General features: G+C 37.2%; 1 protein-coding gene across 3 annotated transcripts in view; it reads right to left on the bottom strand.

Annotated features, from left to right (window-relative positions):
- The window catches only part of dnajc13 (dnaJ homolog subfamily C member 13), an 81,672-nt gene that overhangs the window by 29,208 nt on the left and 34,527 nt on the right, over positions 1–17,937 (bottom strand). For 2 of the 3 annotated variants that reach the window (XM_088919394.1, XM_088919391.1), the window contains exons 8-26: positions 16,831–16,926; positions 15,588–15,679; positions 14,917–15,083; positions 13,994–14,073; positions 13,727–13,896; positions 13,174–13,273; positions 11,299–11,406; positions 10,862–11,017; positions 10,110–10,166; positions 9,467–9,588; positions 8,967–9,042; positions 8,316–8,411; positions 7,965–8,108; positions 6,612–6,629; positions 5,630–5,712; positions 4,931–5,084; positions 4,215–4,318; positions 3,643–3,802; positions 640–702 (exon numbers count right to left, since the gene is read on the bottom strand). In XM_088919394.1, coding sequence (XP_088775520.1) covers positions 640–702; positions 3,643–3,802; positions 4,215–4,318; positions 4,931–5,084; positions 5,630–5,712; positions 6,612–6,629; positions 7,965–8,108; positions 8,316–8,411; positions 8,967–9,042; positions 9,467–9,588; positions 10,110–10,166; positions 10,862–11,017; positions 11,299–11,406; positions 13,174–13,273; positions 13,727–13,896; positions 13,994–14,073; positions 14,917–15,083; positions 15,588–15,679; positions 16,831–16,926 — 2,046 coding nt within the window. The remainder of the gene's footprint in view (positions 1–639; positions 703–3,642; positions 3,803–4,214; positions 4,319–4,930; positions 5,085–5,629; positions 5,713–6,611; positions 6,630–7,964; positions 8,109–8,315; positions 8,412–8,966; positions 9,043–9,466; positions 9,589–10,109; positions 10,167–10,861; positions 11,018–11,298; positions 11,407–13,173; positions 13,274–13,726; positions 13,897–13,993; positions 14,074–14,916; positions 15,084–15,587; positions 15,680–16,830; positions 16,927–17,937) is intronic. The other variant, XM_088919392.1, reaches the window with a different exon arrangement.

The raw sequence follows: 17,937 nt of genomic DNA, 5'->3' as shown, positions 1-17,937 counted from the left end.
CATCTTCACATTAGCCCACGTCAGTGGTATCAAATACATAGACGTTTGGACCTTACAGGTTAAATGGTGTTGCATGCAAACTAATACTTAAAGTTAACTTTTTCTCCTATTACATCCCACACATGTGGAACTGAATTCAATCTTTGCATCTTGGCCCACAGTGATGACTCCTGTCCAGCGCTAGATGGGAGGAGAAATGCAATAACAGTCCTGTACCTGGGAACTTGCAGGGGTCAGTGTTTCACTGGGAGGCAAGATGGCCCTAGAGACAACTAATCCCAACATACCCCTTGCAGACACCTAGATTTCAGAGGTTAACCTGCTCTTAAAATGAGCATATTTAGCTGCAGAGTGAAAGAGGAAGCCTGGAGATTCAAGCATGGCACTCTCTCTGAGTTCTTCTTCAGTTTTATACCTCAATGAGCCAGTTAAACGTATAAAAATGCGTTCTGTTGCTAACAATGGCAGTTGCAATTTGTAAGGTCTTTGAGGTGAAAAGGATCCTCCCATTTGGGTGTACAGCAGTAGTCACATGGCATGGCAAAACTGAAAACAACAAATTTATCCCACTGAATGAATTAAATGTAACAGGTTTCACCCACGGCTCAATTTTACAAAGAGCTGAAAACAGCCACGTACCTTGTTGAGAATGAGTTTGTTAAGGAAAAGAATAAGCCTGTCCCTCTCCAGTCTGTCAGTGCACTGTGAATAGAAGAGCAGTGGTTTACACATGGGAGCATCCTTGAAGCCTCAGGCATGCTGCCAATCAAACATTAGTTTTGGAAACAAGAGAGTGCATACCAAATAGATGCCCAAAATGAGTTAAGGTTAGGAATGAAAAAGAAAAAGGCTCACAAAAAATAAAAAAGTATAAAGTTATCCACATCGATGACAAAAAAAATAATTTGTCAAAAGTATAGCTCATAAAGAAGAATTACACACTGTGGCTGTTATGCTCCTTTCAGCATTTAAAGAAAGACACTTTATTTTGAAGGGTGTTCTCCAATCCCCTTTCTGAATACATCAGTGCTGTTTTTTCCTGCTGTTCTGTGACTCTGATGTGTTTTCAAACCAGCTGCTACTTAGAACAGTAATTCAATAACGTAAATAACGTATCCTTAAGGAAAAGGAGAATGCTGATGAAAATAGCCGTGAACACAATGTTTAAAGTTCACTGCTAAGAAAATATTTTGCCTTGCTGTTAGCCACACAAATCTAATTTGTAGCTCTGCTTATCGATCCGCGAGAAGCTGGCAATCGTGTTGAGGTATTCAGGATGGTGCAAATTACCTGTCATACTACAAAAATTTAAATTTCTCTTGTATCTACAACTGTCACTGTCGCTACAATGCAGTTTTAGAGTTTGTTATTGAACTTGTTATAACGGCACTAAAAACAAAATCACTCTATACTGATCAAGATTTGATTTTTGTAACAAACTTCAAATCAGGACCCATGAAATAACATATTAGCAAGTGTTACTGAAGCTCATTGCAGATTAACTGGCTCCTGTACTGCAATATGTCAATTAAGGGAATTGATGAGGTATCACATTTATCCAATTTATTGTACTGCTGGTGCATAAAGCAGTTTCCAGGTCAGGGTTAAACCGAAGAATGACTGGAGAGAGACTGCTACATCTACCACCATCTCACTGGGGAACTTACAACACACAAAATACTTACACCTTGAAATTGATCAGGGCAGAGCATAGTTTATTTTGGCAGAAATTATCAGAGGCAAACTATCAATAACCCATCAGCAACAGAATTAATAATTAAGTTTAATTTCTTTTAGACTGTTTTCATATTCCACGTTGATTTAGTAAAGAGCTATCTGTAGGTATTTTATATGCTTCACAAATATGCATGACTACCTTAAGAATTCCATTCATTCAAAGCAGTGCCACCACTGAGACACACTGATTCTAAGCATTGTTCTCTCTTCACTGGTGTGGTATTGGTTGAGGGCTGCATGTTAATTATTGCTCTAAGAAAATGTTAGCTTTTTATTACTTTAAAGCCTGCTACAATACACTCAATCCTGCATCCTGCAATTTTTTCATATTTTATAGAAGTTACATTTTTTAATTAGCAGTAAAATTGAATTTTACAGCAGCGATTTTGAAATGCAAGTTTTACTGTAATGAAATGTATGTTTGTATAGAGCAGGACAACAAAGCTGCATTTTTGTTACATTTCAGGTGGTACAGGCCAGAAAAAATCTGATGCAGGAAATATGCTTGTAAAAACTGCTGTTGACAGACTTCTCAGTCTCTAATTCATGCTGTTTTGTTCAGAAATGACCCTGCATTTTATTCCTTACTAATATAATGAAGCTCCGTTTTTGAGAAGCATTAACATTCTTGTACTGTGAAAATTATTTATGCGTGAATGATGAGCAGCACTTGATTATGCTTGTCAGTAGTTCTTTTCACTAATTTCCTGTGTTTTATAACAGGCTCCAAATAATGCCCAAGGGGAAATACTACAGAGATAATGAAGCAAGCTCCAATGGAGAAGGTACAGGAGGTTAAGAATGTATGAAAACTGAATACACTAAACAAAGTTTATGCTCTCGGTAGAAAAACAGATAAAACAAACTTTAAATATTTCTCCAGACTACATATAAAGACATTTAAGTTACTCTGAAGAGTATCACTCTTTTAATATTTTTCCAGTTTAATCATTCTAATGTTATGTGATCTTCAGCACTGCTGAAATTATGCTCTTAATATCCCTGGTGTGCAGAGTGTTTATGTTGTAGACATCATGTTCTTTTCATTCAGGGAAAACAAAGTGTTTAGGAGAGACCAAAAAACGCTCCGGGTCTGAACAGCTCCCTATCTATTCTTTATTATTCCTCAGTCCCTGCTCAAGTCAAATATGGAAAACTGTATTATTAGCCTATTTTAGGTTTATGTATAAAACTCAAAACAAACAATGAAAAGTTACCAAGTTTTTTATTTTATCACACTCTCCCCCTTAGATTCTTCTTGTTTTGTTCATTTTTCTTCTTTATTAGACATGCTCTACCCTGCTCTAAGTATAAAGCATGCCAATAATAAAACTATGTATCATCATGAAAATGCTATAGTTGTCATCCCTGCCAAGTTACCAAGTAACCCTGGTTCAGATCCAAATTCTCATCCGGGGCACCAACTTGGCAGAAGCACTACAGCATCATTATCATCATTTATTTTCTTACTTTCCTTTCTCACTCTGCAGTGTACTGTAAAGCACATCCAGATTTTTAAATAGCTGAGCCAGCAAGACATTAACCTCAGCTAAGGGTACATTTCTGTGGATTTAGAGATTACATATTTAGAGGAAGTCATCACTCAGACACAAAAGACCTCCATTTACCATTTGAGCTAGTCTGTTTTTCATGATCAAGGTTCCTTCTCTGAAGCTTGAACATGGCAGCATGTCCTGTGTTGTAATGACTTAAACCTAAAACAGCCCACGATAGACCATGTGATTAGCCTCCATTTAAGCCCTGAACCAGGGCTCTACTGTCTGTACTCACAAAGATATTGCAAAAAGTTTAACGGGACATCAGTATAGGCATGAACTGCCTCTGGAGGTCTATGACACATGGGAGTACTAAAAGGCTAACATGCCGTCATCCTTTGTCACTCACCCGGTCTAGCATTCCAACTATGTACTTTGTGTCAGTGAATGGTCCAATTTCTTCATAGCACTTTCCATAAACAATGGTCAAAGCTTGTAAACATAAGCACTTCATGTTAACTTTAGGAGTCAGTAGGAACCGGTGATATAGTTCATTGAAGAACTCATAGCTGGGAAAGAAAAATATAATTGTTAAAAAAAACATTGCTATGGAAGTGCATCAGTTGTGAAACTAGGGTTTCTTGCCATTTTTTAAAATAAGGCATCAGGTAAAACACCAGTTTTCAACAGAAAGTCACTGAGCCCCAGTTTGCTGGTACTTTTCAGTGTATACTGGCTGTAAAACATCTTTTACTACAGTAAGCTATTTGACTCAATCTTAATGCTATTTTTACACAACAATCATTTACAAACTTGGATTTTTCAGGTGTTAGAATTCTATTATCTGTTAATAGAAATGAAAAACCCATACACAATTCTACTAATTTAAGCAGATAATGTTTATGAGCTTAAACCAGAGAAAAAGGCCAAGCCATTAATTATTACATTAATTATTAGCAAGCTTAAAAATGAATCACTTACGATCTCTTAATGGCTCCTGTTTCTTCATTCTCATCCTCCTCTAAAAGCAGCCGCAGGTAATAGTCTCCAATTTTTATTTCATCTGAAAGGCACTCATATTTCACCTTCAAGGAGTATTTACAAAAACAAAAGTGTTACTCATTCAATTCTCTGTCTGGAAAAAAAGTAGAGTGATTCATAATATTGATTTAAATGCTGATGGTTTAGTACAACATATTAAAAAAAAAATACATGATACCAGTTATTACACCAGTAACTCATGTCAACTTAACTAGAATCTTAAGTAGCATTTACTAGGACAAATGTTCAATGAGCATTGAATGGGTATGAATGAAAGAATTTAACAGACTTTAATTTAATAATTTAATAATTTAGTAATTTAATTACACAACTAATTACATAATTTAGACAGATGTTTACATTCAAGACACAGTCAGCAAAGCCTTTCAGTTTCCAAAACACCGAAGATAAAGCACATTGTTTTCAATATACTTTATTTTCTGGATAAAATGGCGACATTTTGTCGTTATCGGTGTTAGTGGTGTGCGTGACGCCAGAGGACCCGTTAATATCTAAAACCTTAAAGCCCTAAAACCTCAGTTGGTACCATCACACACAACAAAAAGGTCCAAACTCTATGAAGCTACACTTGTTCATCTGTCCAACAAGTCATTAACTATTCGCGGACTGCTCCATCTCCCCGGACACAAGCTTACCTCAAACTCCTGATGGTTCCAGGAGATGACCGTGGCGCTGCCCAGCTCGCGGTCAATGTTGAAGGCCCGCATCTCACTTTCCAGGGCATCCCGGAGCTCCTCCCGCGTCTTGAAGTTCCAGATCAGGTTGGATCTGGCATGGTCCTGCTGGAACCTGAGGCAGCCGGACGCCACAAGGGAGAAATAAGATTGTCTCTTTTACGTTCCTGCAGACAAGGCTGGGGGGGGGGGGTTTCGTACTTCAAAATTCTTGCTCGGTCTCCAAAACTGTAATTGTTCGCGCTTGTTTATGAAATGTCAGACAGAAAACAAGGTGTTTATCAAACTATGTCTGCTATGCCATTTCATAAATAATTAATAAAGCAAAGGATCAAAACCAATCTGCTAACATGCAAATAGAACATTTCTAATTATTTTCAATTTCCATAGATTAGATATTTGTCATTGCTGTTCGTTCTTATCTTCTCAAACCCACTGACAGGCGGCAACAAGCTAAGGCACAACCATAAAAAAGACACTACAATTTCAGCACTATGAAGCATTATCCTGTGTGTTTCCCTGAAGATTATTTCAGCGCTACGCAGGCATGAACACTGTGTTTCAGGAGGAACCCGATCAACCGCACATTGTCATAGGGTGACACAGGTGTCAATTCAACATGAACAAGTGGCTACAATAAAGCCATCACTACCAACATACCTGTAATAGAACAGTTCCCAGTTGACCTCAATTTTAATTCTTTGCCTCCTTTTTCGTAAAATGACGGGTTTTTGGTTTGGGTTCTGCAACAAGGAAAATCCATTTTAATACATACACGCAGTATTTTATTTAGAACTTTTATTAACCCCCGAGCACCGGGACCTAAAAATCAAACAAATGATATACTATAATATGTAAAATTCAAATAAATTACAATTTTGCTATGTGAGCATACAGTTGAAATTACTAATCATAAATATTTTGAAACATAAGAAATTCTACAAAATACATATTTAGGATTTTGTTTCAAATAACTGTTTACATTCACCCTTCTAAAGCACTTCAAACCAGAGAGAAGATTTCCTTATGTATTTTTAATTACACACATGAAAAGTTTAGTTTACACATTCCAACATCAGCTGGGCTACATCAGTATGGTTTCTTAAAGATATTGTTTTGGAAGAATTAAAATTCATCCGATAGCCTGACTGTTCAAATTTAAACAATCCCGTTGAATCGTCACATCACACAACTGAAATGTTGTAACTGGGGATTTCTTTCATGTTTCAGAAGAAGAGGAGTTAAGATGGTGAACCGATGGCAAGAGGCAGCACAGTGCTTTAGCACAGAAAAGCTTTGCGAGTCCATTGCTCACAGTTGTGAGTACACATCTCCTGATAAATGTCACTCAATGTCCCTCAGATCAGTAGAAATGAGCTGTCAGAGTGCATCACATGCACTGCTGCCCACTCACTCTTGTGATGTAAGCCCTGAATGGAACAGCTAATACAGTATAACTTTACTATTGTTTCAAAAATGTGTCCGCAGTACCCTTTCCATGATTACCAACACCCAAGCACAAAGACATTCCAGCATTCTAATAATCTATGGACAGATGAGTCAATGGAAAAATCTAGGATCTATTGAATACAGTCTATTTTATTTGTTTTTCTCCTAGCAAATCATAAAAGTAACTACTCACCAAGTTATTCCTGTCCTGCTGTATTGATTGACAGCAAAAAGCCAAAGAACAGGGAGAAGTAGAGGTACAAAGACGACAGAAACAAATTATTTTTCATAGGGAAAGCATTTGAATTAGATTTTAATATTTACTGATTGGAGTTATAAAGGTAGCATTTAATAGCTTGCTACACAATTGTTAACAGATTGATTTTGTCGATCAAACTTGTGACCTTAAAATACAAATTACCCTTTTCATTCAAAAAACATTTTTGAGCAAAAAGCTTTCAAAATAATTGCACAAACTTATATCAAACTGTTTTCAGAGAATCTTAAAAAAAATCAATTTTGTTCACAGTGCATTGTGGATCAAATTAACAGCGACTGTAAAACAACATTAAGGGGCATGTAATTAAATTAGTGAAAAAAATATTTAAAAAAACTGTCAAATGGTAGCAGCTCAGAAAATCACAATCACTTATATACAACGTACACTGATTATGCAGCTAAGACTGAACCTTCCAAGTTTGATGTTATTTCTAACAGCATTGTTTTCTTATTTTAGAACATTATGCTTAAGAATGAAAATAAATATTTAAGAATTGTGCATGAAAGATCACAAGATAATGTAGCTAGAGAAGTGGTACATTGATATTGATCAGGTGTTCAAAGAAATTTCCTAATCACACAAATATTATTGAGAGCAGTTATGGTCTAATAAAAGGCAAATAAAAAATGGACTATGGGCTCAAAATCTATAATAAAGTGGCACACATGATATAACCATTTTAAAACAATATATTTACTTCTTACAAACACAGTGTGATAATAAAACTTAGTCTGGTAATTCAAACATCATAGGAATGAAACATTCACAGGAATTCTGGAGAGAAGGACAATTAAATTCCATACAGAAACATTATTGGGATAACGAGGAACATTTTTCCCGGGACAATGGTGCACCATAGGACGCAACTCGTGAGTCATCTGACAGAATCACTCTGCCATTACATTAGTGCCCCCAATGACGCCTACTGCCTGGGGTATGATACAGAGAGTGAAGAAACTATTCAGTATTCACTCTCACTGTGTGAGAGTTCTCTTTGGCCCATCCTGTATATGTATATTTTGCAGCTCTGTGATTCGGAGTAAGGTGACCTTGACAAGACTGGTCAGTACTGACATGTGCCTCTTTGCGACTTGAGTGTGTTTTGTCAGAGGACCCAGCAGACTAAATCTCCATCCTCAGCAACATGAAGGATGAGCATCACATGTTATGAGGAAAACGGTTCATGCTGTTTCAGCAGCGTATCCCCCAGTTTAGTACATCAGGGGTTCATTCAGATTTGGCAGGGATGTACCGGCTATAACATACCTCCTTCTGTGCAATTCCCATCCTGTCCCTCCAGTGCATGAGAACCAAATCCACCTTCTCTTTGGCAAATTTCTCCACCTCCTTGGCAGCTTTACCAGCTAGTCGCTGCCACTCCGGTACTTTACTGGACCTGCCATACTGATCCTGCAAACAACCAATTTCCCCAAACAACCATGGGTTTAAATGTTTGCAACGTGTTTGCAACAGGCTTCTTCTAAAAACAATTTCTAAGCGCAGAATTTTATACGAGATTAGCAATAGCATTTCCTGTGAGCAAAAAATAAATCTAAGGCAGATAAACTACTAAACTACTTTTGAAACACCTTCACACAAAAGTAACAAGGTATGTACCGTGGCTATTTTTACGTTGTCTCTGATGTGCATTCTGTCTATGTCCTTCTCAGGAACGGGGTCTGCACTGTCCAGGTACGCCAGCAAACCTGTTGGCTGAGATCACAAAGCTGCAGTAAGAACACAACCTTGAAGTGCCATAAATCAGTTAATATTAGTATTACTATTAGTAATTACTACTATATTATTAATATTAGTTAATAATACTATTAATTAGTGACTGCGTGCATCTGAATAGCACTTTTCAGTCCCACAGGATCCCACAGTATTAAATATATATAGTAGGAGGCAATCTGCTTAATTCACTAGTGAAGTGCAGCACCTTGTATGGTGAACTGTGGCAGCCATGATGTGCCAGCAGCACACCACTCCACAGATCAGGTGAAGTGAGAAAGCAGTGATTGAATTAAAGTGGTAAATAACAGAGGGCAAATTGTGCAAGCTCAAAGTGGAATTCAGGCAAGGGCTAGGTGGGGTTAATGCCACTGAGAGTCACAATCTTTAGTGACCAAGTAGTCAGAACTTTAAACAGTTTAAAATCTCATCTCTAGATTCTACTTCATAGGTCTGACCACTCTATGCATATTGGACATCTTCAGCAAACTGTTGTTAACAAATGAGAAAAAACTGCTTGCCTTCAAATGATCTTACCAGCATTCGCTTGAGTAGATTCATAGCTGTTGGGTTTTCTGCAGTCCAAAGTCCCACCAAATGTCTGCTTAGTTGCCTAAATGAGCAAAGATTGACTTGGTTAATTGTTCTTTAACACGAAACGAAATTGGTGCAGGCAACACAAAATGCTGTGGTTCCTCCACCCATGAATAATGGATGATAATGATAATGAGAGAATGGCCTCACACCATATTTTCCCTCACGACCTCAAACGAAGGCATTACTGCTAAAGAAGAATGGACTGGAATGAGATTGGGTTGCAAGTATCTCAAAACTCTGTTGAACTGGCATAAAGGAGGTACTGTAGCAACATCAGCACAGTGGCCCAACCAGGTCTTCAGTGTGGTTTCCTAATATGTAAGTGTACAGCAGCTTTCTTGGTACATTTCAGAGAGAATGAATTTTCAAAAACTTAAAGAAAACCTGCAGAGGATGCAGTGCTTATTAGTTTAGTGTTTGAAAAATGGCATGCCACTCACCTGTTGGTCAGCATCCTTTGATCTGAGCTTACTGTAAACATAGATGTGTGGAGATGGCGTGGTAAGGCACCTTCACTGAGGGCAAGGTCCTGCATTTTGGTGGCAATTTCTTTATCTCCTTCCTGAGACAAACAACACAGGTAACCTTATCATATACTACCCCACTTATCTGTAATGGAATAACATGATTAGCCTAACTTCACCAGTTTTATTACAACGGGGTCTAACCTAAGGATCTAAAATACCAATCAAAACTACAATCAAACTCAAAATTCGTGCCGAATTAGCAGATTTGTCAAAATCTGCAAAATCAGCAAACAAAACCCCAAAATGTCTTGGGAACATTTGCTTCCCTTTAAGGAGGAACAGAATTCTAATTAGCACTCCCAGCTCTTATCTCCTTGTTTCCCACTCCTAATGTGAAATCACTGCTAACAACATTGAGATCCATTAGGAAGTCTATGACGACAAGCTACAAATATTTACTGCATTAATGTAATGACAATCTGATTTAGAAATTTGCAGCAAACTCAAAGTACGGGTAATTACCAAACAGGCTTTAATGTATTATTCACGCAGGCATAGCTTATTTTAAAAATAACATGTGGCACACACATTTTAATTATTTTTGACAAAATCTCACCTCAATGATGGCTTTCATAACCAGCCCTGCTCCTTTTACAATGGCCATTGAAGGATGCTGAAAATAAAAGAATAGCTCAAGAGATTATAAATGTATTTTAAATGTTACCTTACAGGTTCAGATATTGATTTCATTAACAACATTTCACCTGATCATCCAATTCATGTGCAAATAGGACAGTTCCATTAAGGGTTTTACATGTATTGGCATTTAAATGATGTGAGTGAGTAATTTTCTAGTCCAATGACCAAATTCCTTGGTTATACCCTTAATATTCTTAAACAGTCTTCAATAACTGAGAAAATTCTAAGGAGTCTAGAGAGGACCCAGAAACTTCAAAATTATTATTATTATTCTGACATTATGAAGTCCCTTTACTTTCTAATATTAATTTGACAATTCAGACTAAAAATGTCACTCCTGCAGAATGGAGTCCTGCACTGCTTCATTTAGCTGTGACAACACAATCTCATGGATTTGGAAATTAGAAAAATCTCTCAATCCAACACACTCCTGAACATTGAATTTTTCACATACTTTTTTTTAAAAACCCAATTTGCTGCAGAAAGAGAGTGTAAAGTCGTGCCAAACACAGCATATGCTTGTCCTCTAGTTATTTTTTGGCCTAGGACCCTATGTTATAGAAAATGGCATTAAAGTAAAAATCTGTACATTTAGTTTTCATGTCAAAGCACCCGATCTTTAGAGAGGGGGCCCAGGGTTATCCACGGGGAAACAGCTGCGGCTCTCACCTGGAAAAGCTTGAAAAGGGTTCTTCCGTTGGACGCCACCATTTCCAGTAGCATGTCAAACTGCTGTCCTTCTGTGGTCTCGCTGTAGGGGGCGCACAGCGCAAAGGTGAGGAAATCCAGAAGGGAGCTTATGACAAGGGCTCCTGTTCCGTGTTCCTGAAGACACCAAAGACCAGCATTAACCCAGACGTATTTTGCTACACATATTCTGGAGCTGGAAATCCAACCATGCTTCATAAGCAAGTTAGAGATTATACTTAAGATTGTTAATTAAGGTGTTGTAATGTGTAATTAAGATGTAAAATATAATGTAACCTATATTGTGAACAGGAGTGGTTTTTGAGACTGCAGTTGTCTCATCCAGCAATGATACTTCTTCTCAACTGTTTTTTTTTTTGTTTTTCTCTGGCACTGAAAGTCACAGAAACAGTACTCACCACGTGGCTGATAAACTTTTCCAGTAGGTTTTCTAAAAACTTTTTTGAAGACAAAAGAGATGCTTTGTTCAACTGTTCTTGTCTCAAGTCATAATCATCATGCATGGGCTGAAATGAAAATGAGAAAAGTACTGTGATGGTTGTTTACTGCACAAAAAAAATTGTATTCATAGGGAACTGTATATGACACAATTTCTACCGAGTCAAATCTCATTCATTCATTATTCATTCAGATCTCAGATTTGATCTCATTCAAATTCTTATTACTGCATTGTTGTGTTCTTCTTGTCTACTGAAAGCTGGAGTATGCTGACAAGACACTCTAAATTCAGTTAATGGGGATAAGTGCAAATTCTTACACTTATCTCCATTAATACCAAGATTCTCTTTTCTGGGTATTATAGTGCAGTTCAGAAAGAAACACATTTGTAACGCAAGATGTGCAGCTGGGATTAGCTAGAAAAAGGAAGCTGTGTTTAAGCTTTTCACACTAATCTGAAAAACCAAAGAAATTGAGGAAAGAATCAATCCCAGCAATACAACACAAGCTTTAGGTGGGGATGAGGGGTTCTTTTCCAATCAGCAGTACAGGAATACAACAGAAAGATTGCAGCAGTAACTGATAGGAGACCTGCTTTTATGCCCTCATGAAAAAACATGGCACTATTAACATTAATAGGTAACATTGCTTATGAGCAACAAATTACAGTAGACTTTATAAATGCTAAAAATAGTGTTTTAACACTATGATTAATAAAGCCTGGTTAAATGGCATCACAATACCTGATAGCATACCAGCTGAAACTAAATTTCTGTAAACGACAGCTGGGAAAAAAAAGAATCCAAAAACACTGATGAAAACTTTAGCAGCCAGGAGATACAAATTTGTTTACATTTATTTCTTTTAGGAAAAGTTCTGGGTTTTGCCCTCTGATAAAACAAAGCGAGGATCCCTTCATAAAACAATCACAAAGTGTTCTGTTATTACTATGTATTTACAACAAGAAAGCGAATGCATTGTTACACATAAAACCCTATTATGAAATCAAATGATGAAACAATCTTAAGAGTGTTCCTAGCTTGCATTGCAATTACATACTTGACAATACGATTTAATCGACATCCAAACAATTTACCTAATGAATATTTTGTTTCTTACAACATGATTATAGTATTAACATACTACAAGGTTGGTCCATACATACAATAAATTGTTTGCCATTTTGGTTGGCAACTTAAAGAAAAACTCTGATCTATCATAAAACACTTATGATCATAAGGCTATCTGGCATTGCTGGGAATATCACGGCACAGGTTCAGGACAGCAATGTAGGGGATAAGGAACATTTCTGTACAGTACGTACTTGTACATAGGTCCATCTTTAAGGTCGATATTATTCTGTCAATAAATGGCACAAACTGACAAGTTCACCTAATCTAAATATATTAGCGATGCTGCTGGGATCAAAGTCACTGTGTCATGTAATTTCCATGAATAATGAATAAGTGTGAACAATGCAGCTGCCTAATGGCTTCATGATAATTTGTTTCCTGACTGCCTCCTAGAGGGAAATGTTCTGGCTAGGGGGAAGTACCAGTGCCTGACAAGACAGAGAGAAAATACAATTGTAAAACAACTTGGAGCACTGATGGAAATAATACAAAAGAAACAACTGAGATAGTGTTTAAGGTTACTTGTCAAGGAATGAAAAACCTTTTAGTGTCTTACATTCACTACAGAAGGAGAAGCTTGGAATACATTTCTTCAGATCACAATGGCATTATATCTGGTAAACCAATATAAGAATGCATTTTCAGGGGCTATATTAAACCGAACATGAGCCCCTCATCAAAAAGAAAGAATTAAATACTTACACACATTAGTGCACAAAGCATGTCTATTGCAGCATGTGTGACTCCATCATTGTTCCTTTTCAATGCCTTTACAGTCTTCACTCCCAGCCTCTCGCGAAACCTACCAAGAAAGGCACCTTTCAGCAAATGGTAAGCTTACAATTAACAAAATTCACAAAAATGCTCAACTGGCATTTCAATACAAAACCTCAAGATGCCAATGAAACCACATTAATGCAACTGATTAGACAATAATTAGCATATCTAGTCTTGCCTATTGATAAATGCATGACCACCATGAGGCACAATATTTAGTATTTGAACACTACAAGCTTTTTTCATCATAGACCCAACCAGTATTGTTAAATTTCTGCTTTTAGTGATTGTTTTTCTTACATATAGAACAGTATTAAATGTTCTAGCAGAAACCAGCAGCAACAAAAAAAACTAAAAGGGACTAGGACACAAACTAAAAGGACTTTAAAACTGGGAACTTGTGACACACAAGTACAAAATGCTTCGATCATAAAACACCTCATTAGAAACGCACAACGACACAAGCAAGAAGTCCTACTTTGGAAGCTGTGTAAAGGCCTGAAATCCTGCCTTGGAAGCCACTAGTCTTCGTACAGCATGAAACTGGCTCTCCACTTCTGCGTTGTTAACCGTCAGGTCCCCCTCCTGTGACAGAAGGGCTATGATGGCGTTGTTAATCAGCTTCTCCTTGTTCTCTGAAAACAGGCCCTGCAAAGTACCAGTAACACATCTTCTTAACACAGGCCGGCAGACAGGCAAACATCATGAAGTGTGCGAAATGGGCAGTTAGAGAAAGAGCACTTACGTCTTGTGTAACAGCATGCAGCACACCACTGTAAGAAACGTTGGCGTTGAATCTGAACACAGCATCAGCAAAGTTTCCATCTAAAAAAAAGAAAAAAGCATTATGAATAAATACACACTTTAAGATACCCTGGATTGAGCTGTTTGTCTCAAACAAATGATAAGATAGGGAGAGCAATGTAAGAATACAAAATTTTAAAACAAAATAAGGAAAAGCTTTTGAATTATAGGAAGGGAAAGAAACTGTGCTTAAATCACCAGGCAGCTGGCAGTGACCCCAAATTGTAACATTGCAACTCTGTGCTACTTTCCCCTCTGTGTGTAAGAAAGGACACAAGAATTGAAATTTGAAGTAGAAGCAAGCCTGAAGACAAGAGGCTGTCTCTTGTGGGGAATTCAGGGAGAAAATTCAAAGAAAGTTCTGGAAACCCAATACATTACAACCCTGCATAAAATTGACTATGACTAATGGACTTCTGGATCAAAAAACAGTGTCAAATTTTCTCCTTTTATATATTCCAATACTTTCTTTAACATGCCCTAAACCAGGTTTTCCAGTTTACTGAACCTGCTAATGTAACAAGTCAATGTCACTCCGAGCCGTTTCTGAAACAGGCCCTTCAAAATACATTTCTGACGTTTTTGTTCTCTGGCATGCATAATACAGGCATGTAAGCGAATCATGACAAACTAAAAATCTACTTTTTCCTTAATCAAAAACAATGATTCTGTGCGTACCTGTACCTCTGCACTTCTATATCACTATCACAAACACTTATAATACCATAGTTATGAAAAACAGAGAACATCCGCAGGAGCGAATGAGTTGTAATCTGATTCTTGTGGCTACTAGCACTGGGCCTCAAGTGGAGATAGAGGAGTTTCCTAGAACCCTTTTAGAATTTAGTATGTAATCTGACTCACTTGGAGGTGCTGCTAGGAATTTAAGATGCAGACTTTCCACCTCTTCATCCACTGCCATGCTGAGCAAACCCCACCTCTGTCCCTTCTGAGTGGGGGCCATTTTCACACATACATCCCTGTTTCCTGAAGCACGCACTCCGTCCAGCAGACTGGCCATCAGGGAATCTCTATAGGAATGTAAAAAAATGATAACACTTGCTGGATAAAAAAAAACTACCGCTGGCATTAAAAAAACCTTTCTTAGAAGATAAGACGACAAAGCTTACAAATGGAAGGAAACCACCCAGCACAGTTCAATCATTTGATTGACTAAGGTGTTGAAATAGATTTCAAATGGATTTTGAATCTGTAGAATCAAGCAAATACAGATTCCTTGTACTGGATAAAATGGCAAACACAAACCCATGTTAATGCAGTGTCTTACAAACTTTTTCTTTAATTTTACTTCTAGTTGGAGAAACCCAGATCAATTTCAAGCTGTTTTTGTAATCTTTCCAAGTCCAAGAAGGACTTAAATTAGTCCTTCATACATTTTTTGGTTTGTTCCTAGTTTTAGTTCAGTGGTGTTGCAAGATTGCTTAATATTATGTAGTAATAAGCACAAAAAATATTTAGTTGTAAGCATTATAAAAACCGCCAATAAGGAAAAAAACATAAGTAGTTGTACACACCTTTCTGTTGAGGAGTATTTTCTGATCTGTCCCCTAATGAATTCGACAGTAAAAAGCTGAGGATTTTCTGAATCACATACAAGTGCAAATATCTAAAACAATGAAACACAAACGAAACTTCAACCATCATCTGGTATTTTGTCAGTGGTGCTCTTATTGACATGCAAGTGAAAATACAGTGTTTTACACAAGAAAAGTACACTTTTGTCTCACTTATTTAATCCTTCTATGATTTGTGTGAGCAAATATTGCTGAGCAACAGGAGCTTTATTTAACCTGTAGGTGGAAAAGTGTTTGGTTCCACTGAAGTATAAGGAGATTAAGGAATTTAAAAAGAGCACTTAAGATATGGTAAGAGAAGAGAGGTGCTTTTCATTATTGATCAGTGGAAAGGCAGAATACCTAATGTGACTAAATTAGTGAATGAAAAACATGACAACATGTGACAACCAATCCCAAAACAAACAGCACAATTCAGTACTCCTGAGAACGTCTCAACTCCTGTTGTTTTGCTCCATGAATATATTAAATCACACTGAATTAGTAGTATCATTTAAGATAGGTGAATATCTTGATGCTTATCACTCTATGAAGATTGTGATGAGAGTTACAATTAACTCACAGTAGAAACATCTGTCACAAAAACAAATACCTTCTTTAGAAAAACGTGGACTCCTCAAAGCATTAAATGACATAAGAAAGTCATTCTTAGTTTTCTTAGAAAGTCATTATGAGCATTTAAAGAAAAAGGTAGCCACCAGACAGTTGATGACCTACTATACTGTAGATGAGTCTGTTCTCCTATGAAATGGTGAGCTTTTCCCTTGTTAAATTTCATTTACTGGTAGTGCTTCCTTGGAAAATACTTCCAAATGCTAATCCTGCACATTCAAATGTTCCATAGCAATCTGTTTTTTTCCGAATGTGTACAAACACCATTACCTTTCAATCTGCACTGAGTGAAATAAGAAGCCAGCATAGATGTACAGTACACTCAAAGTTAGCAGTGCTACAGGTAGCTTTCTGGATTTGAAATGGACTTATTCACCAATTTATTTAATTTCATAAATCTGGAACAGTTTTATTTTAAATATTTGGAGCCATAGAGTTAATATTTGCTATAGTACATTTATAGAACTCTATCCCAGAGAAGAAAGCATTATAGAGTTCAGCCTTTAAGTCAGCATCTCCACAGATAACTAAAGTGAAATTAATCTAATCCTCTCCAGTAAAGAACACTCACCTCTCCAAATGGCTTTAATGTTACAATGTTATATGATGCCGGATCTCGCTCAACTAAACATGCTTCCGTTAGGGCTAATATTCGTTTTACAGGTTCCTGGAAAAAAGATAAAATATAATTAATCCAATTCCTACAAAACTACACTAATTATAGATAAACTGTATACTACACACTTTTTGCACAAAATCTTCAAAACTCATTCAATCTGCTACTTTTCTACAATGACGTTGAACATTTCTGTATTTATTTCTATATATTTTACTGAATTTCGTGAGTCAACAAATGTAACAAATTAATTGAATCTGCTGGAGACCTACTTGCTAAAATGAAGAAAGGCAGAATGGTACTGTATGTTGCAAAATCTACACTCCTGTAAAGTCCTGGGTCCTTTACGTGCAAATAAAATAGGTCAGGATACACACAACCTACAACCTTGCCTCATCACTGCCCCTGCTGATAACAGGGGCAACAGCTATCACTCTGACAGGCATTGAGACAAAGCAAGGAGTCTAGAGGCCAATAACAAAATGATGAATTTGCAGATATACAAAATTACAAATGAATCCAAGGGCTAGGTTAAATCAAATCTTTGACAAACTGGAAATTCACAAGGCTTACATACATGAACTGAGACACTATGGAAAACATTTTGAAAAAAGTGGGATGTGTCCACTGTCTTTTTAGAAAAGCATCTGATTTAAAAATGCCAATTGTTTTCAAGACCTGGCTTAGGACTTTGTTTCACAGGGGAAAAGTGGACCTGAAAAGTGCTCCAGACCAAAATCAGAGGTTTTCAGCTTTTCACACACTACAAAGCTAGAGCTGTCTCACATTCTCCAGTGCCCTTTAGGAGAGTTGCAGAATTAGCACTGACCACTGAAAGCAGATCATCTCTCGGTTGAAGACAATGCAAGCTTGCAGGCACCCCTGCAAATTACAGCAGCCATAGTTTCAATGAAGGCCAAGAAAACTAAAACCACATCGATGAACACCCACCCATCTCCAGCACAGGTTTGCCACCTCAGTGTCAACACATATGGACATGTTTGTGACAGAACCCAGCACTGAACTGGAAACATTTGTTGCACAGAGCTCTGTGTTCTTCAT

Source organism: Atractosteus spatula, chromosome 6 (assembly GCF_055471065.1).
Source record: "Atractosteus spatula isolate fAtrSpa1 chromosome 6, fAtrSpa1.hap1, whole genome shotgun sequence".
Classification (NCBI taxonomy): domain Eukaryota; kingdom Metazoa; phylum Chordata; class Actinopteri; order Semionotiformes; family Lepisosteidae; genus Atractosteus; species Atractosteus spatula.
The sequence above is the reverse complement of the archived record's forward strand: the minus strand, read 5'-3'. Positions and strand labels throughout refer to the sequence as shown.